General features: G+C 42.2%; 1 protein-coding gene across 1 annotated transcript in view; it reads left to right on the plus strand.

Annotated features, from left to right (window-relative positions):
* Window positions 1–13,529: 13,529 nt before the first annotated feature.
* Window positions 13,530–21,628, plus strand: part of gabrr2a (gamma-aminobutyric acid type A receptor subunit rho2a) — a 50,666-nt gene continuing 42,567 nt past the window's right edge. The window contains exons 1-2 of the mRNA XM_060932931.1: window positions 13,530–13,654; window positions 19,110–19,216. Of these exons, the coding sequence (XP_060788914.1) occupies window positions 13,530–13,654; window positions 19,110–19,216 (232 nt within the window). The remainder of the gene's footprint in view (window positions 13,655–19,109; window positions 19,217–21,628) is intronic.

Consider the following 21,628-nt stretch of genomic DNA (forward strand, 5'->3'; position numbering starts at 1 on the left):
ATGGACGTGACACTTGAACTCAAAATGGCAACAAATGACCCAGTGCATGTTTTATTGTCTCCCAGTATTTAAACAGGTGTTGCATATTTTAAGGCTGTACCATACTGGAGAAGTGATAGAACAAGAACAATTCCCATAGTACATCTAGGGCATGCCAGAAAATGCCAATAAAAGATGCGTTATGGATGTGACAGAAAAAGTATCACTTTTCTTGGGTGACTGTACATTTTTATCAAACACTGTGAAATCGTAAACCTAATGTCGAAATGGAGATATCTATGTGATAGAGGGGTCCAAGGTGAATATTAAAAAAATCTTTGTTTAAAATATTTTGTATTTCATGCAGAGTTTCGGAAGGAAAAGTCAGCGTTATGGATGTGACGAAATTCCGTTATGGATGTGACGCGTCTGAAATAGACATGGCATATGTTTAGAAAATCAGCAATTTAACCACCATAACCCTTTGAAAAACTCTCTAAATATCAGCTAAAACTATCAAAGTTCTTAAATAATATTTAGGATGGCTATTGTTTTGCTGTTTTGTGGATTTTAGCATACATTTCTGTGGCTTGTGGCAATAATATAGAATTGTACATGATCAAAGTTGATTTTAGCTTGGGTTTTACATTATAAGAAAGAAAGACTGACTGTGACATATTAGGTTGGTTACAAATTGGTTCAACTTATTCACATCTGTAAAATACAGGCCTAGGTGATATCTCTGGGAGTGGTTTTGATGTATTACATGTTGCTTTATTTTTGCATGGTGAGGTTGACATTTACATGGAATTGCCCTTATCCTGTGCAGGGTCATGAGCAAGCTGGAGCCTATCACAGCTGTCTATGGGCGAGAGGCAGGGTACACCCTGGACAAGTCATCACATCATTGCAGGGCTGACACATAAAGACAAACAACCAATCACACTCACATTCACACCTATGGTCAATTTAGAGCCACCAATTAGCCTAACCTGCATGTCTTTGGACTGTGGGGGAAACCGGAGCACCCGGAGGAAACCCACGCAGACACAAGGAGAACATGCAAACTCCACACAGAAAGGCCCCTGTCGGCCCCTGGGCTAGAACCCAGAACCTTCTTGCTGTGAGGTGACAGTGCTAACCACTACACCACCATGCTGCCCATATCTGTTTCCATTACTATCTATTTTATATATTGCCTGCACTCTTGATGAAAAGCAAAGTATTTTTTCAAATATGACCAAAGATGATTTTTTTTTCTATTCGACAAAAAAACAATATTTTAATCTATTGTTTTCTGATAAAACTCTATTAAATTCTGAGTATCTTCAGAAACTATTCCTTCTTCATGTAACACATCTGTATGGTGGCCCTGAAGGGCAAAACAAAACAAATCACAAAAGTTTCATTTAGTTTAGTTTATTGGTTTTAGTTAACAGGGACCATGGACAACCCAGCTGTTGCACCAGAGTTAGCAGTGAGCTAATTTTCATCTGTGGTCCCTGGGCAATATAAAAGCACATACAAAACAGTCATTGGCTGTCCATCACTAACGCTGATGACTGCTACATTAGGATGTGCAGAAACACAGATGGGCTGCGAGGCCCTCACCAGAGTGACAGAGTCGCCCACGGAAGTGGCATGAATGGCCCAGCTGAGCCGCCACATAATGCCTGGCCTCATGAGCTCTCGCATACTATTCTCCTCTCCTAATGAAGCGCCTTGCACAGTAACGTAAGACAAACAATGTCGTACCCCCATTGTGTTGTCTCTCTGGACCCCCAGACCTGATGTCAAGTGGTGCACAAAAGTGCCACACACCTGACGGGTATGGAAGTTGCCCCGCAGTGACAACTGAATTGCCAAGTGATGCCATCCATTGACCATTTGAGTGGCTCTTCCACATGCCATCTGGTGGTGTGCCATTGACCCTGTTGGGTTCATCTGCCACATTGCACCGAAAAGCACCCTGCTGCCAGTGCCTTATTGGTGATGTACTATTTAACCTACAGCTGGAACCCATGGAGGTGCTACAACTCCAGGTCAGAGCAGACCTGGGAGCAATGGTGATTAAGGAGTAACTCCACTTTCCCCAGTACTCAAGTCCTCCCGGCCCTGAGACTCACCACTGGTTGCAGTTTAAAGTCATACCCAAGACTAACGGACAAAACAGTATCTTCTTCTTCTTCTTTTGGCTGCTCCCGATTAGGGGTCGCCACAGCTGATCTTTTGTCTCCATTGCTCCCTGTCTTCCGCATCCTTCTCTACCACACCTGCCACTTTCATGTCCTCTCTCACCACATCCATGTATCTCCTCTTTGGCCTTCCTCATTTTCGTGTGCCTGGCAGCTCCATCCTCAACATTCTCCTTCCAATATGCTCTGCATCTCTTCTCAGGATGTGCCCATACCATCTCAGTCACATCTCTCTTAGCTTAATTCCCAAGCTCTCCACATGTGCTGTCCCTCTGATGTGCTCATTCCTTATCTTGTCCAACCTTGTCACTCCCATCGCAAACCTTAACATCCTCAACTCCGCCACCTCCAACTTTGCCTCCTCTCTCTTCGTTAAGGGTACTGTCTCCAATCCATACATCATAGCTGGTCTCACTTCTGTCTTATACATCTTACCTTTCACTTTTGCTGGGACTTTCCTATCACAAATGACTTCCAAAATCCTTCTTCAACTGCTCCACCCTGTCTGCACTCTCTTTCTCACCTCACTATCGCAGCCCCTATTTTCCTTCAGAGTTGACCCCAGGTACTTGAATTCACCAACTTTCTTTACATCTACTCCTTGCATCTTCACTACACTCTCATCCCCATTCTCATTGATGCACATGTATTCTGTTTTGCTACTGCTCACCTTCATTCCTCTTCGTTCCAATGCATACCTCCATCTCTCCAAACCCAATGCAACCTCCTTTCTACTTTCACAATATCATCCACAAACATCATGTTCCATGGTGACTCTTGCCTCACTTCGTCCATCAAGCTATCCATCACTATGGCAAACAAGAAAGGACACAAAGCAGATCCTTGATGAAGTCCCACCTTCACCTTGAATCATTCAGTCGTTCCAACTGCACACCTCACTGCTGTTTCACTGTTCTCATACATGTCTTGCACCACTCTAATATACTTCTCATTCACTCCACACTTTCTCATACAATACCATAATTCATCTCTTGGCACCCTTTTGTATGCCTTCTTCAGGTCTACAAACATACAATGTAGCTTTCTCTGGCCTTCCCTGTACTTCTCCATTAACATTCTTAAAGCAAAAATTGCATCCGTCATGCTGTTCCTTGGCATAAGCCCGTACTGCTGTTCACAGATTGCTACCTCTCTTTTCAGTCTCACCTCCAATACCCTTTCCCATAACTTCATGGTGTGGCTCATCAGTTTTATCCCTCTGTAATTACTGCAGCTCTGTACATCTCCCTTATTCTTGTATATTGGGACTAGCACACTCTTTCTCCATTCATTTGGCATTTTCTCATTCTCTAGGATCTTATTAAACAATCTTGTTAGGAACTCCACAGCCATCTCACCCAAACATCTCCAAGCCTCAATCGGGATACCGTCTGATTGCTTTCCCAGTCTTCATTCTTTTCATGACTGCCCTCACCTCATCCTTACTAACCAACTCTGCTTCTTGATTTGCTGTCTCCAATGAATCTGACCTTTTTACTCTTGGATTCTCCTCATTTAATAAATCTTCAGAGTACTCTTTCCACCTTCTTAATACACTCTCTTTGTTTGTCAGCATATTTCCATTTACATCTTTCATCACTCTTACCTGCTGTACATCCCTCACTTCCCTGTTTCTCTGCCTAGCTAGTCTGTACAGGTCTTTCTCTCCTTCTTTGGTCTCCAGTCTTTCGTAAAACTCCTGGTATGCATCTGCTTTCGCCTTCGCTACTGCTCTATTTGCCTTCTGTCTTGTCTCTCTGTATAACCGCCTGCTTTCCTCATCTCTCTGATCATCCCAATTCTTCTTTGCTAGCCTCTTCTCTTTTATAATTTCCTGCACTTCTTTGTTCCACCACCAAGTCTCCTTGTCTTCCTTCCTCCTTCCCGATGACCACCCAAGCACCTTCCTTGCTGCCTCTCTTACTAGTATAGCAGTAGTATCCCAATCTTCTGGCAGACTTTCATTACCACTCAATGTTCATCTCATTTATTCCCTAAACTCCTTCTGATGTTCAACCTCTTTTAGTTTCCACCACTTAATCTTTGGCTCCACTATTTCACGCTTCCTCTTTTTCACTTTCAAGCTCATCCTGCACACGACCACTCGATGTTGTCGAGCTACACTCTCCCCTGCCGTCACTTTACAGTCTCCAATCTCCTTCAGGTTACCCCTTCTGTCCACCTGTGCAGATCTTCCTCCACTCTTAAACGTCAACCTGTGCTGCTCTTTCTTCTCAAAGTATGTATTGACTATTGCCAAATTCATCCTCTTTGAAAAATCAACCACCATTTGCCCTTCCACATTTCTCTCTCTTTCACCATATCTGCCCATCACGTCCTCAGCTCCTCTGTTTCCCTTGCCAACATGTCCGTTGAAATCTGCTATCAGCACGCGCTCCTCCCTCGGTATACTTTCTAGCACTTCATCCATCTTTTCCCAGAAAGACTCTTTCTCTTCATTCTCACATCCAACCTGTGGGGCATACGCACACACAACATTGATTACCACTCCTTGAATCTCCAACTTCATGCTTATCACTCTATCTGACACCCTCTTCACATCAATCACACTGTTGACCAACTCTCCCCTCAAAACAATACCAACACCATTTCTCTTTCCATCGACTCCATAATAAAACAACTTGCATCCACCTCCAATGTCCTTGGCCTTGCTTCCTTTCCACCTCGTCTCCTGCACACACAAAATGTCCAACTTTCTTCTTTCCATCATACCCGCTAACTCTCTCGCTCTGCCAGTCAATGTGTCCACGTTCAGTGTTCCTACCCTCAATTCTAAGCTCCTTCCCTTCCATCTTTCATACTCTCTCCTAACACGCCTCCCCCCTCTCTTTTTCCTTCTCCGTTTTGGCGCAACAGTAGCATACTTTCCACTGGCACCCTGTTGACCAACAGTACCGGAGGCGGCCGTTGTTAACCGGGGCTCTGACTGATCCTATATGGCATTTCTCTTTTCAGTCTGCATGTTAGATTTGGCACAGTTTTACACCGGATGCCCTTCCTGACACAACCCTCTCCATTTATACGGGCTTGGGACCAGCACCAAGAGTACGCTTATGCACCTCCAGTGGCTGCATTAATGTACAAAACAGTATAGTACATACAGTCCAAAACAACAATTTAACCACAACAACTAACAATATTTTCAACAATACAGTATCACATATTAACATCATACAGAACATACAATACATGGTCACAGCGATCAGTTCCACACAAAGATCAATAATCACATGATCTACAACCCCGATTCCAAAAAAGTTGGGACAAAGTACAAATTGTAAATAAAAACGGAATGCAATAATTTACAAATCTCAAAAACTGATACTGTATTCACAAAAGAACATAGACAACATGTCAAATGTCAAAAGTGAGACATTTTGAAATTTCATGCCAAATATTGGCTCATTTGAAATTTCATGGCAGCAACACATCTCACAAAAGTTGGGACAGGGGCAATAAGAGGCTGGAAAAGTTAAAGGTACAAAAAAGGAACAGCTGGAGGGCCAAATTGCAACTCATTAGGTCAACTGGCAATAGGTCATTAACATGACTGGGTATAAAAAGAGCATCTTGGAGTGGCAGCAGGTCTTAGAAGTAAAGATGGGAAGAGGATCACCAATCCCCCTAATTCTGCGCCGACAAATAGTGGAGCAATATCAGAAAGGAGTTCGACAGTGTAAAATTGCAAAGAGTTTGAACATATCATCATCTACAGTGCATAATATCATCAAAAGATTCAGAGAATCTGGAAGAATCTCTGTGCATAAGGGTCAAGGCCGGAAAACCATACTGGGTGCCCGTGATCTTCGGGCCCTTAGACGGCACTGCATCACATACAGGCATGCTTCTGTATTGGAAATCACAAAATGGGCTCAGGAATATTTCCAGAGAACATGATCTGTGAATACAATTCACCGTGCCATCCACCGTTGCCAGCTAAAACTCTATAGTTCAAAGAAGAACCCATATCTAAACATGATCCAGAAGCACAGATGTCTTCTCTGGGCCAAGGCTCATTTAAAATGGACTGTGGCAAAGTGGAAAACTGTTCTGTGGTCAGATGAATCAAAATTTGAAGTTCTTGATGGAAATCAGGGACGCCGTGTCATTTGGACTAAAGAGGAGAAGGACAACCCAAGTTGTTATCAGTGCTCAGTTCAGAAGCCTGCATCTCTGATGGTATGGGGTTGCATTAGTGCGTGTGGCATGGGCAGCTTACACATCTGGAAAGACACCATCAATGCTGAAAGGTATATCCAGGTTCTAGAGCAACATATGCTCCCATCCAGACGACGTCTCTTTCAGGGAAGACCTTGCATTTTCCAACATGACAATGCCAAACCACATACTGCATCAATTACAGCATCATGGCTGCATAGAAGAAGGGTCCGGGTACTGAACTGGCCAGCCTGCAGTCCAGATCTTTTACCCATAGAAAACATTTGGCGCATCATAAAATGGAAGATACGACAAAAAAGACCCAAGACAGTTGAGCAACTAGAATCCTACATTAGACAAGAATGGGTTAACATTCCTATCCCTAAACTTGAGCAGCTTGTCTCCTCAGTCCCCAGACGTTTACAGACTGTTGTAAAGAGAAAAGGGGATGTCTCACAGTGGTAAACATGGCCTTGTCCCAACTTTTTTGAGATGTGTTGTTGTCATGAAATTTAAAATCACCTAATTTTTCTCTTTAAATGATACATTTTCTCAGTTTAAACATTTGATATGTCATCTATGTTCTATTCTGAATAAAATATGGAATTTTGAAACTTCCACATCATTGCATTCCGTTTTTATTTACAATTTGTACTTTGTCCCAATTTTTTTGGAATCGGGGTTGTATGTAGTCACACTTTCCTGGGACCTGCTTGTAGAACAGTAAGATAAGTGTGAAAAAAATCACTGAGTGTATAAACAGTTTAGCTGCAGATCGTGCTATTTGGTGTCTAATGAGTCTAAAATTCATTAACCCTTTGGTGACTGACCCCTTGAACATGGTTCCTCCAGGAACGATGACGTTTCAGTCGTCAAGACAACGGAAAAACTAAAATACAAGAGCATTTTGTTTTGTGCACAAGAGCATTGTGACGTATCTTTCTGTTTTTGTATTTTAGTTCTTCTGTTGTCTTGACAACTGAAAAGTCATAGTTCCTGGAGGAACCATTTTCAAGGGGTCAGTCACCAAAGGGTTTAAACTTGCTTTTACACTTCTGGAGACCTGCTTAATATGTTGTTTAAAATTTAGATTAGAATCAATAATTATGCCGAGATACTTAAAGTTGTCAACAACGACAAACAAAAAAACAGGTAATCACGACAGCAAATAACAAAAAAAATTATTATAAAAATTTATTTTATAATAAATAAAATTGCTTTCTGATACTACGTCCATACAGTAAATATAGCATGTATATTTACTCTTTGAAGCAGTAGCCACAAAAATGAACAATTTAAAATCACAGAAGTAAAAAATACAGTGGTGCTTGAAAGTTCATGAGCCCTTTAGAATTTTCTATATTTCTGCATAAATATGACCTAAAACATAATCAGATTTTCACACAAGTCCTAAAAGTAGATAAAGAGAGCCCAGTTAAACAAATGAGGCAAAAATATTATACTTGGTCATTTATTTATTGAGGAAAATGATCCAATATTACATATCTGTGAGTGGCAAAAGTACGTGATCCTTTGCTTTCAGTATCTGGTGTGACCCCCTTGTGCAGCAATAACTGCAACTAAATGTTTCCGGTAACTGTTGATCAGTCCTGCACACCGGCTTGGAGGAATTTTAGCTCATTCCTCCGTACAGAACAGCTTCAACTCTGGGATGTTGGTGGGTTTCCTCACATTAACTGCTCGCTTCAGGTCCTTCCACAACATTTCAAGTGGATTAAGGTCTGGACTTTGACTTGGCCATTCCAAAACATTAACTTTATTCTTCTTTAACCATTCTTTGGTAGAACAACTTGTGTACTTAGGGTCATTGTCTTGCTGCATGACCCACCTTCTCTTGAGATTCAGTTCATGGACAGATGTCCTGACATTTTCCTTTAGAATTCGCTGGTATTATTCAAAATTCATTGCTCCATCAATGATGGCAAGCCGTCCTGGCCCAGATGCAGCAAAACAGGCCCAAACCATGATACTACCACCACCATGTTTCACAGATGGGATAAGGTTCTTATGCTGGAATGCAGTGTTTTCCTTTCTACAAACATAATGCTTCTCATTTAAACCAAAAAGTTCTATTTTGGTCTCATCCATCCACAAAACATTTTTCCAATAGCCTTCTGGCTTGTCCACGTGATCTTTAGCAAACTGCAGATGAGCAGCAATGTTCTTTTTGGAGATCAGTGTCTTTCTCCTTGCAACCCTGCCATGCACACTATTGTTGTTCAGTGTTTTCCTGATGGTGGACTCATGAATATTAACATTAGCCAATGTGAGAGAGGCCTTCAGTTGCTTAGAAGTTACCCTGGGGTCTTTTGTGACCTCACTGACTATTACATGCCTTGCTCTTGGAGTGATCTTTGTTGGTTGACCACTCCTGGGGAGGATAACAATGGTCTTGAATTTCCTCCATTTGTACACAATCTGTCTGACTGTGGATTGGTGGAGTCCAAACTGTTTAGAGATGGTTTTGTAACCTTTTCCAGCCTGATGAGCATCAACAACGCTTTTTCTGAGATCCTCAGAAATCTCCTTTGTTCGTGCCATGATACACTTCCACAAACATGTGTTGTGAAGATCAGACTTTGATAGATCCCTGTTCTTTAAATAAAAGTGTGCCCACTCACACCTGATTGTTATCCCATTGATTGAAAACAGGTGACTCTAATTTCACCTTCAAATTAACTGCTAATTCTAGAGGTTCCCATACTTTTGCCACTCACAGATATGTAATATTGGATCATTTTCCTCAATAAATAAATGACCAAGTATAATATTTTTGTCTCATTTGTTTAACTGTGTTCTCTTTATCTACTTTTAGGACTTGTGTGAAAATCTGATGATGTTTTAGGTCATATCTATGCAGAAATATAGAAAATTATAAAGGGTTCACAAACTTTCAAGCACCACTGTATACCAAGTATCTCTACTTTATATTATTCTACTCTTACCTCTTACAGTTTTCGAATCTGAAACCTCTGAACCAAAGCTGACATACACACACTGTCGCCATGACTGAAACTCTTATTTCCCGGAAAAGGACCAGCGCTAGAGCTCAGTGTGCTCAATACTCTTTTCGACAACTTCCCGTACCAACTCAGAAGTGCGTCACACAGGGGCGCCGCCAGAAATTTTGGGCCCCATGAAAGATTAGAATTTTGGGCCCCCCAACTTTGCCCACCCTCGTCACAATTGCACTATTGTCATTATTTGACTTTTGATAGCCCATGGACCTTGAGTTTGTGACTTTGTTATTACATTTTATGTATTAACCAATGGTTGAAACCAATGGTTTAGAACGTGTGAACATTCCACACACGTAACCATGTCAAACACTTGACTGGTGTCCGTTATTAGTGTAACGGGTTTATTTTTTTCCACTTGCCATTGTGTGTAGTGGTGGGGAAATTCTGCGCTGGCCCTTTAAGAGCGCAGGTAGTCATGGGAACGAGGCGCTGGCCTCTTTCAGTTCGTTTTGGAAATGTAAGCGCCAATGCCACTGGACGTTTGCAGCCCGTCCTCAGCAGTGTATTTGTGTCTCATTTCTCATCTCATCTCATTATCTCTAGCCGCTTTATCCTTCTACAGGGTCGCAGGCAAGCTGGAGCCTATCCCAGCTGACTATGGGCGAAAGGCAGGGTACACCCTGGACAAGTCGCCAGGTCATCACAGGGCTGACACATAGACACAGACAACCATTCACACTCACATTCACACCTACGGTCAATTTAGAGTCACCAGTTAACCTAACCTGCATGTCTTTGGACTGTGGGGGAAACCGGAGCACCCGGAGGAAACCCACGCGGACACGGGGAGAACATGCAAACTCCGCACAGAAAGGCCCTCGCCGGCCCCGGGGCTCAAACCCAGGACCTTCTTGCTGTGAGGCGACAGCGCTAACCACTACACCACCGTGCCGCCCCCCATTAGTTATGAAACTGGTTATTAGCACTAGTTATTAGCACCAGCATAACGTAATATTTCATCTTGTTTATCACACAAGTCAGTTCAGTTATTAAAATGGAAAAAATGTCACTGTACAAACTGTAAAAGTGTTCTCTTCATAGGCTAACCCAACCACGTTCATACTGTTCATTTACCATTCGCTAATATTTTGAACACGTGAGCGATAGCTACTTTTCTTTGGGAAAAACTGAGTGACCAGTTGCCTGCCTCTCCGGTCCCTCTCAGCTTTCAGCTGCCTTTCTTTACGTTTTTGACAGTCACGCTTCATATTTAGCGATCATAGACTGTCCGCACTCCACTGCTGGCTGGCTGGCTGCTGCACCGCGACACAGCAGCAAGTAGTGTTGCACTGATCAGCACACAGATTTAATGCATCGCGCTTCTACCAGAACTGGACAGTACCATTTCGCAAAAGGGGGAGGGTTAAATGACAATATGTTGAAGAACTCAAGAAATAGACAACCTTGTTCAATTAGCTCATTTTACCAGATGGAATATTGCATTGTTGTTATTTCAAAAGTCTTATTAAAATCATCAAAAGCATATTATCAGCCCCTTAAAGGGCCCCATGGCAGTGCTGGGCCCCTAGAATTGTTCTAACCTTTCCCCCCCTGGCGGCGCCCATGGCGTCACATCTACATCACACATGGGACCACTGGCCGAAGAAGGTGAGGAAAGGGGGACAACCTGGAGTTAAAATACAGACGCAGATTCCCTCAGTAATAAGCATAAACATGTCTGAAAGCGATTTCTTTAGTCTGGTCCATTTATTTTGAATGGTGAACCAAATTGTATACACTCACCGGTCATTTTAATAGGGACACCTGAATGCGCATGATTAGTGCATAATTGTTACACCCATTCTTACATTCTTACAACACGGTGACATAGTGGCTACAGCCTCTATATGAGGCAGTAACCACAAAAACAACAGCACAACCAAAAACACAACCACAAAGCAGAAAACACAACATTAACTTCTCCCGGAAATAGCAGGAACGTGTTATCAACAAAGATTGGCGCTGATTGAACGGACGCGCTGTCTGTTTTTTTAACCAGAAGGAAATGCACCACACACATCATTTGGTCCCAGGCCTCGCAAACAGTAAAGCAACTCAGACATGAGAAGAAGGAATATTGACAAAGAGGTTAAGGAAGATAAGTCTGCTCTTACCAATATTCCTTCTTTTCGCTTTACTGTTTGTGAGGCCTGGGACTAAATGGCGCATTTCCTTCCAGTTAAAAATACAGACATTGCTTTCATCCAATCAGTAACAATCCTTGTCGATGTTTTGTGATTTGTTGTGTTTTCCCATTTGTCAAGTCAAGTTTATTTGTATAACGTTTTTAACAACAGACATTGTCGCAAATTTGTGTTTTTTTGCAAATTTCCAATTTGTGGTTGTGATTTGCTCTTCAGGGTCACTGTATATCTGATATGCAAATAATCATGAAGATGATCATGTACAGATTAGACTAGACTAGATTAGATTAGATTAGATTAGATAAAACTTTATTTGGGAGGGTTATATGGAATCAATTTTGTGCCAAAATGTTCATACAATACTTTTGAAATATCAAACAAAAACGACAAATCAAAATATTAAAAAAAAGAAGAAAAAAGTCAATTTTTTTAGACTGGCAAACAAATTATTCGTGTAATCGTGCAAAATATCAGTCTATTACTCTTCAGAAACCTTTTATTTTTGTTCCGCGTCTTTCTCAGTTTTGTTTGACGTAATTTATTTTGGTTGCGATTCCAGCTTTCTCGTTTGCGCTCCCTGACTTTTTGCTTGCAGTTTTGGCACAAACTTCACATGTGGGTGGGCTGTCCAGGAATGCATTCCCATTGGCTAACTTGTGTTTGACTGACAGCTACGCTCAGCCATTCCCTACTCGGATTTTGGCGGACTGTTTGACGAGTGATCGATCCATTGACGGTAAACAAGGATCCGTTCATTACTTTTTCCGTAATGTTGCTAACAGACAAACCAACAAACAAACAAACAAACAAACAAACCAAAGCTATCAAAAACATAACCTCCTTGGCGGAGGTAATAAGATATGGGGAAGAGAGGAAGGGGGGAGAGGGGGGGGAAGGGGGGGAGAAGGGGGGTAGCAGGAGAGATATTGCACTTTATATTGCACATTGTCCGGTATTGCTTATTATTAGGGTAAGCTATTGCTCCTTCCTGTCCTCTGTCCTCCTGTTACCCCCCCCCCCCCCCCCCCCCCGAGAGGAGTTGTACAGTCTGATGGCGTGAGGGACAAAGGAGTTTTTGAGTCTGTTCGTCCTGCTCTTGGGAAGGAACATTCTGTAACTAAACAGGCTCCTCTGGTTGCTGATGACAGTGTGCAGAGGGTCACTGGCATTGTCCATGATGTTCAATAGTTTGTCCATAGACCTCTTCTCTGCCACCGTCACCAGAGACGCCAGCTTCATGCCGACCACAGAGCTGGCCCGCCTGATCAGTTTGTCCAGCCTGGATGTGTCCTTCTTGGATGTGCGGCCCCCCCAGCACACCACGGTGTAAAACAGGACACTGGCGACCACAGACTGATAGAACATCCACAGGAGTTTCCTGCAGATATTAAAGGGCCGCAGCCTCCTAAGGAAGTACAGTCTGCTCTGTCCCTTCCTGTATAAGTGATGCATTATTGTTGCTGTTGTTTGTTTGTTTGTTTTGCTCTATCTTTCTTGTTTCTTTTGTCTTCTTTGTCAGTCTTGGGTTTTTCTTTCTTTTGTCTTTCTGTTTTTGTGTAAATCTTGCATATCTTTTTGTATATTTTTGTCATGTCTATTTTTCATGTAACCTCTACATTTTTTTAAGGGTGCCAATAAATAAATAAAATAATAATAATCATGACGATTGAATTATTAGGGAAATCAGACGATGGCGTCATCTGGTGATTTCTGACGACTTTTCTGAGCATGCATTGGTTACTTGTGGTGTTGGCAGCACAAGCTGGAGCACTGTCACCCAATCTGGCAACCTGTTTTACAGTCTAACCAATAAGGCGCGGGAGCAGGAGGAGGACTTATAGCGGTGAGATTTAAACGGTTGCCATAGCGATGCGCGGTGCAGCCTGTCGCGCGCTCTGACCGGAGAGATGCCGCCGATCCCGGGTCCGAGTCCTCGGGTATGATCCGCGTGCCGGCTGAAGCTGCTGTGGATGTGCAGTGTGGCGCGCAGGATGATGCCTGGTCTGGAGCTCTTGCTGATTGTAGTCGTGTGTTTGATTCCCGTGGATGAGTGCAGGAGTTCCAGCGCAGCGCGTGAGAAACGCTGGAGCGGAGCTGACACCGAGAAACGGGGAGTGTGAGTGCTGCTTTTCATTAAACCACTGAATGAAGTGCGAGGTTGGATGAAGAAGTCTGACTGGAGCATGCATTTAGGTCTGAGCTCACTGCTGGGATTTGTTCATTTTAGAAGAAAATCTTTCCACTGTATTTAAGAATAATTTAATGACTTGTTTGTTTGTTTGTTTGTTTGTTTGCTTGTTGATGATGATGATGGTCAGGATGATATGATGGCAAGTAACAATACTAAAGACAGGAAGAAGGTTTTCATTCATCTGATGATGATGATGATGATGATGATAGTGATGGTGGTAGTTATGACGATGTTGGTAGTGGTTATTATAATGGTGGTGGTGGTGGTTATTATAATGATGGTGGTGGTGGTGGTTATTATAATGATGATGATGATGATGATGATGATGATAGTGATGGTGATAGTGATGATGGTAAGTTATGACAATGATGGTGATAGTTTGATGATGACGATGGTGATGATGATGATGGTCAGGAAAGTAATGACACCAAAGACATAAAAAGGTTTTCATAGAAATGCAGTTTTCATCATTTTTGACCAGCATGGGGATTATGATTATTATGGAGATAATAGTGATAATTAGTGCTGCTGCTGCTGATGATGATGATGGTGGTGGTGGTGGTGGTTATCATGATGATGATGATGATGATGGTGGTGGTTATCATGATGATGAGGGTGATGATGATGATGATGATGGTGGTGGTTATCAAGATGATGAGGGTGATGATGATGATGATGATGATGATCAGTAAAGTAACGATACCAAAGACATAAAAAGGTTTTCATAGAAATGCAGTTTTCATCATTTTTGACCAGAATGGGGATTATGATTATTATGGAGATAATAGTGACAGTTAGTGCTGCTGATGATGATGATGGTGGTGGTGGTGGTTATCATGATGATGAGAGTGATGATGATGGTGGTGGTGGTGGTGGTTATCAAGATGATGGTGGTGGTGATGATGATGATCAGGAAAGTAATGATACCAAAGACATAAAAAGGTTTTCATAGAAATGCAGTTTTCATGGGCGGCACGGTGGTGTAGTGGTTAGCGCTGTCGCCTCACAGCAAGAAGGTCCGGGTTCGAGCCCCGTGGCCGGCGAGGGCCTTTCTGTGTGGAGTTTGCATGTTCTCCCCGTGTCCGCGTGGGTTTCCTCCGGGTGCTCCGGTTTCCCCCACAGTCCAAAGACATGCAGATTAGGTTACCTGGTGACTCTAAATTGACCGTAGGTGTGAATGTGAGTGTGAATGGTTGTCTGTGTCTATGTGTCAGCCCTGTGATGACCTGGCGACTTGTCCAGGTAAGGTATTAGGCAGAGACCCGTCCACCCGTAAATTTGACGGGCAATTGCCGATTTCAACGGGCAAGTATACACACAGACGGATACTGAAACGGACGATAATGCCGAAAATTTTCGCACATGAATACTCCCACATGTCATCCGATAAATCCAGTTATGTTCCGCCCACACACGGACTGGCCATCGGGAGTAGCGGGAGTTTTCCCGGTGGGCCGGTGGTTCAGCGTGGGCCGGCGGAGAAAAAAAAAAAAAAAACAGTTGCGCGCTGGCCTTTAATATGATAAGCAATGTTAACAGTTTCTTTAACAAACTGTTAACATTGCTTATTACAGTTGCGCGCTGGCCTTTAATATGATAAGCAATGTTAACAGTTTGTTAAAGAAACTGTTAACATTGCTTATCATATTAAAGGCCAGCGCGCAACTGTTTTTTTTTTTTTTTCTCTCCGCTGGCCCACGCTGAACCACCGGCCCACTGGGAAAACTCCCGCTACTCCCGATGGCCAGTCCGTGTGTGGTTCCGCCATCATTTACAAATCGTAAGAAACACAGTTTAATACGAAAAATACTGAAAACTTGAAATGAAAAATCAGAATATTTCATCGTTTCCGCCATTTTGGCCCGCACTGAATCTTGTAACATGCGGACTGAATAAATCGCGAATTCTGATTGGTCGAAAATTGCCAAACACCCTGCGTTGTAGTTTCCTCTTTCTTGGCGGGAGAACCGCATTTTTTTTTGCTGACTCACTCTTCTGGATCAAGATGAATCCCAACAAACGCCCCAAATTGAATGTGACAAAAACTGATTCGTTTTTTCACAAAAAGACAGAAAAGGTATGTGTGATACATTGATTAACAAGGGGGTTTCATTGGGGTATGGTAAAATAGAATACTGTTGGTTTTTTTTTTTATTAAATACTGTAACTAGATCAAAAGATTATATACAATTCATTGTTGTTTATTTTCTTTTCACTTTTGTTACCAAATCAAACACCATACATACATCTGATACATTCAGGAGTGAAACTGAAAAAAATACAAAGTAAAAATATGCAATATTTCTGATCAAAAATTACACGCCATTTCACCCTGAAAATGTCCTAGAATGCAGGAAATGAAGTCTAAATTTCAAAAATTTTCTGGGGGGGCATGCCCCCAGACCCCCCTAGAGGGACTTCGCGCCTGCGGCGCTCGTCTTCGCACCTGCGGCGCTTATCAGGATTATATAAAATATTATTTTTGACTGGTAAATTTCTTTTTCTGCCTAATACCCTATGTCCAGGGTGTACCCTGCCTTTCGCCTGTAGTCAGCTGGGATAGGCTCCAGCTTGCCTGCGACCCTGTAGGACAGGATAAAGCGGCTAGAGATAATGAGATGAGATGAGATGAGATGCAGTTTTCATCATTTTTGACCAGCATGGGGATTATGATTATTATGGAGATAATAGTGATAATTAGTGCTGCTGCTGCTGCTGATGATGATGATAATGATGCTGGTGCTGGTGGTTATCATGATGATGAGGGTGATGATGATGATGATGGTGGTGGTGGTGGTGGTGGTTATCATGATGATGATGATGGTGGTGGTGGTTATCATGATGATGATGATGATGATGATGGTGGTGGTGGTGGTTATCATGATGAGGGTGATGATAATGATGGTGGTGGTTATCAAGATGATGAGGGTGATGATGATGATGATCAGTAAAGTAACGATACCAAAGACATAAAAAGGTTTTCATAGAAATGCAGTTTTCATCATTTTTGACCAGAATGGGGATTATGATTATTATGGAGATAATAGTGACAGTTAGTGCTGCTGATGATGATGATGGTGGTGGTGGTGGTTATCATGATGATGAGAGTGATGATGATGATGGTGGTGATGGTGGTTATCATGATGATGAGAGTGATGATGATGATGGTGGTGGTGGTGGTGGTTATCAAGATGATGAGGGTGGTGATGATGATGATCAGGAAAGTAACGATACCAAAGACATAAAAAGGTTTTTATAGAAATGCAGTTTTCATCATTTTTGACCAGAATGGGGATTATGATTATTATGGAGATAATAGTGACAGTTAGTGCTGCTGCTGCTGATGGTGATGGTGGTAGTGATGGTGGTGGTCGTGGTTATCATGATGATGATGATAATGATGGTGGTGATGATGATAGTAATATGATGATGATGCTGATTAGGGTGATGATGATGGTGGTGATGGTGTTGGTGGTTATCATGATGATGATGATGATGATTGTGGTGGTGGTGGTGGTTATTATGATGATGAGGCTGATGATGATGATGCGACAGATGTAATTAGACAAGAATGGTGATTATGGTTATTATAATCAGGATCATTGTAATGGTCAATTTGCTATTTAGTGATGAGAGTATGATGATGATGATGATGGTGGTGGTGGTTAATATGATGATGAAGATGATGATCATGATGATACTACAGATGTAGAATGACTTTGCTGCAGATTAAATTCAGTCCAATATAATAAGAATGATTATTATGATCACGATAATCAGATTCCTGGCAGCGTTTTTTTATTTGGTGGTGGTGATGATGATGATAATGATATAAAAAGAAGCCTTTCGTGGAGGGGTGGCGTCGTGGTTAGCACTGTCGCCTCACAGCAAGAAGGTTCTGGGTTCAAGCCCAGTGGTTGACAGGGGCCTTTCTGTGTGGAGTTTGCATGTTCTCCCTGTGTCTGCGTAGGTTTGCTCCAGTTTCCCCCAAAGACCTGCAGGTTAGGTTAATTGGTGGCTGTAATGTGAGTGTGAATGGTTGTTTGTCTCTATGTGTCAGCCCTGCGATGACCTGGTGACTTGTCCAGGGTATACCCTGCCTCTTGCCCATAGTCAGCTGGGATAGGCTCCAGCTTGCCCACGACCCTGCATAGGATAAGCAGTTAAGGAGATGAAAACTTGATAATTATGATGACTATAATATTGCTAAAGATCATGGTATGAGTGGTATCATGATAAACTTGGATATGGAATGAATTATGAAGGTCATAATAATAATAATTATTATTATTAGTTTTTGTAACAAATCACTGAAATCAAAGCCAAGAATATAAAGATGAAGATGACAATTGATATTATAATCCAGCACTGTCTTTTTGTAACCCAACCCTTAAAACCCTGTTCTCTTTTTAATATGACTCATCTTGACCAATGAGGGCAGGGTACAATTAACATGATCCAGCCAGCTGGCACATATGACCATGGTGCTGTATACACTGTGCACATGCAGTGCCCGATGCTCATCACAAAGCACACGCGAGCCACGTGTCTCACGCACGTTTCATCCATCTGGTACTTACCACTGAGATAACACAACATCTGACTAAAGTCACTATCACAGCAAATAATCTCCTGCACATAGGACATCAGCACTGGGGCTGAGAAGAAAAGCTTATCATGGACATTAGTAATCCATTCTCACATTGCTGCGGTGTAACAGTCAGTTTGGACTTCTCTGATACAGAAACAAAGGATAAATTATTAGTGAGTGGGAGTGGGGTCTTCGTGGCTCGATGAACAGTGCTTCTTAAATTGTTCAGAGACGCATCTTCATGGAATGTGAACAAGCGTTTTCTGAGAGCACAATATCCCCCGCTGGCAACTATCTATGCTATAAGTGCTTAATACACCCTCATGAAATCATTAAAGTACAAGTTTGGTAATCAAGGGCTATAACTCTGGTAAAATGCGACTGAATTTAACTAAATTGCAATATGTGTATTACCGACATATAACAAAGAATCCTGTCAAGTTTCGTGAAATTCCTCCAAAAATTGTGAGAGGAGTTGATTTCAGAAGGTGAGTACCCTTCCCGGGACGGACAGACGGATGAACGGACATCGCCACGACATAATCCCTCTTCGGGCCTTTCGGCCAGCGGGAGATAAAAAACAGCACATATAATGCACAACAAATATTTTAAAGGCTGGTTTTGATTTTAAATGAATTGTGTGTTTATTATAAGCTGCTGGTTCTGCTTTTATGCCATGACCTCACCATAGTTGAATATATTGTATATCCTGTAATAATGATTTGTTTTACTGAAAAAAAACAACAACTCTGAAGTGATGGTCACATTTTGATTATTATTTTGTTACAGCCCTCTGGCAAAGAAGCCCCCAGATGTGACCAAATCCAGGAAGGTGAAAACAGAACAGCTGCTCAGGGTGGATGATCATGACTTCACCATGAGACCAGCTTTTGGAGGTGAGGCCATTAGTCCAAAACCCAAACATTTCCTATATTATTTAATGTAACTATTTCCATCATTACTTACCCCCAATTAAGTACCTCAATTATTTATTACAGTACATTCTGGAAATATTTACTCCCTTACTTAGTTCAAGTGCAAACCCCAGCTACAGTATGTATTCCAGTTATTTACCCCAAGTTATCAACAAATATTTGCTCCTTACTTTTGTACTCCAAATATTTTTCCCATTGCTTAGACCCATACTTACCCCAATCATTTTCCCCACCATTACTTACCCCAATTATTTATTCTTGTTACTTTTTTTTTAATCATTTATCACATTTGTTATTCAAATTATTTACTCCAATTATTTACCCAAATGACTAATTCCAGTAGCAGGCAACTTAGTGAGAAACATTCCACATTCCTGCCTTCCTGCATACAGCTCGTACCCTCCAAGGGACAATTTCATGGCATATGGTCTGCTTTGCCACAGTGTAAGTAAGACCAGCAATATGTGGTACCATGGTCTGTCTTCAACAATGGTTGCATATTATAGTTGCATATTACCGTATGTTGCATGTGCTGCGGTGTCATCCAACAGTGACAGTGGTGGAAAGGCATATAGCTGTAGGTTTGAACAGTTGTGTGCCAGGACATCCTGGCTGAAAGCCTTTGCTGTGTCTTTGAAACACTTTGAACATTGAGTTGTGTGTCTGTTTGCAAACAGATTGACTAGGTTGGCAGCTGTTAAGGACAGAAGGTGTGCATCTACCCACTTCCAGAGTTTGTTTGCCCACCTCAGATTCACTTGCCATTTTGTACCCCCTTGGTGATTGATGTAAAATGCCACCATGATGTTGCCTTGCTAGTATGTTTACATTTATGGCATTCAGCAGACACTGTTATCCAGAGCAACTTACATTTATTTCATGTAACTGAGCAGTTGAGGGCCTTGTTCAAGGGCCTAGAAGTGGCAGCACTGGGATTTGAGTTCACAACCTTCCAATCAGAAGTCTAATATCTTATTCAGTTAACTACTACTGTACAACCCTTTTGAAGTTGCATCACTATACATATACCTTTCATTTTGAAATGTAGCTATGCCATCTTCAATGAGCTATGAGCAGCTTCAAATACCTGGGTGTTCACATCAGTGAGGACCTCACATGGACGCTAAACACCACACAGCTGGTTAGGAAGGCTCAACAGCAGCTGTACTTTCTGAGGAGGCTGAGGAAGTTTGGTATGTCACCCAAGATCCTCAGCAACTTCTACAGCTGTGTGATTGAGAGCATCCTGACCAACTGCATCACTGTGTGGTATGGCAGCGCTACAGCTATGGACCGCAAACGCCTGCAGAGGGTAGTGAAGACTGCTGAGAGGATCACGAAAAATCCACTGCCATCTCTGCAGAGCATCTACCACCGCAGAGTCCACAGGAGAGCTGCCTCCATCCTCAAAGACCCCAGCCACCCCCAGCACAGACTGTTCACACTCCCTCAGGCCGGAGGTACAGAAGTCTGAAATGTAAGACTGTCAGACTAAAGAACGCTTTCTTTCCCACCGCCATCAGACTCCTGAACAGCTGACAGGAGTCTATAACCATGGACTACATCCCTGTAAACTGTCCTTGACTGTTTACATCTGTTTACATTTGTTTGCTCATTATTGCCCTTTTTGCTGCTGTTCCTTGACTGTTTACATCTGATTACATTGTTTGCACATATTTGCACATTACTGCCATTTTGCTGCTGTTTCTTTGACTGTTTACAACTGGTTACATTGTTTGCACATTCACACATTACTGCCCTTCTGCTGCTACGTACATCTGATCATTGCCTTATTTTTGTATTACACTACCTATTTTGCACTACATTAACCTTTATTTTGTACTACACTGGGTGTTTTTGTTATTGTTGCTTTTCTTTGCTTTTATTTTTGCACTCCATTGCCTTACGTTGTATTACATCTTCGGCCTATTTATTTATTTGCAATTGGCATTCATGGTGGACAGCAAACTAAGAATTTAATTGTGCAAGTGGAGATGTCCTTATTGTGCATATGACAATAAACACTTTGAACTTCAAGAGCCATTTTTCCACTTACAGTGGCTATAAAAAGTTGTCAGTCCTGCGCGCTGTGGCGCGTGCACCTGAAGGCGCGCCTTGGGCGCGCGCGCCAAGTGGACTCCAGCACGTGCGCCATGAACAAGGCGCACCTGAACTCAATTAGAGAACTATGTCTTTACCTATTTAAGGACTGTGCTGATGCATCACGAAGTATTATGCTACGTTAAGTACGCATTACCGAGTCTTTATACCCGTGTTCTTGTTTTGCTGGTTTCTTGATTCTTTGGTCTATTACTTGTTACTGTTCTCGCTTAGCCTTCTATGTTCTGTTTGCACCTCAACCGACCCTTTGCC

This window comes from Neoarius graeffei, chromosome 11 (genome assembly GCF_027579695.1).
Source record: "Neoarius graeffei isolate fNeoGra1 chromosome 11, fNeoGra1.pri, whole genome shotgun sequence".
NCBI classification, from domain to species: Eukaryota; Metazoa; Chordata; class Actinopteri; order Siluriformes; family Ariidae; genus Neoarius; species Neoarius graeffei.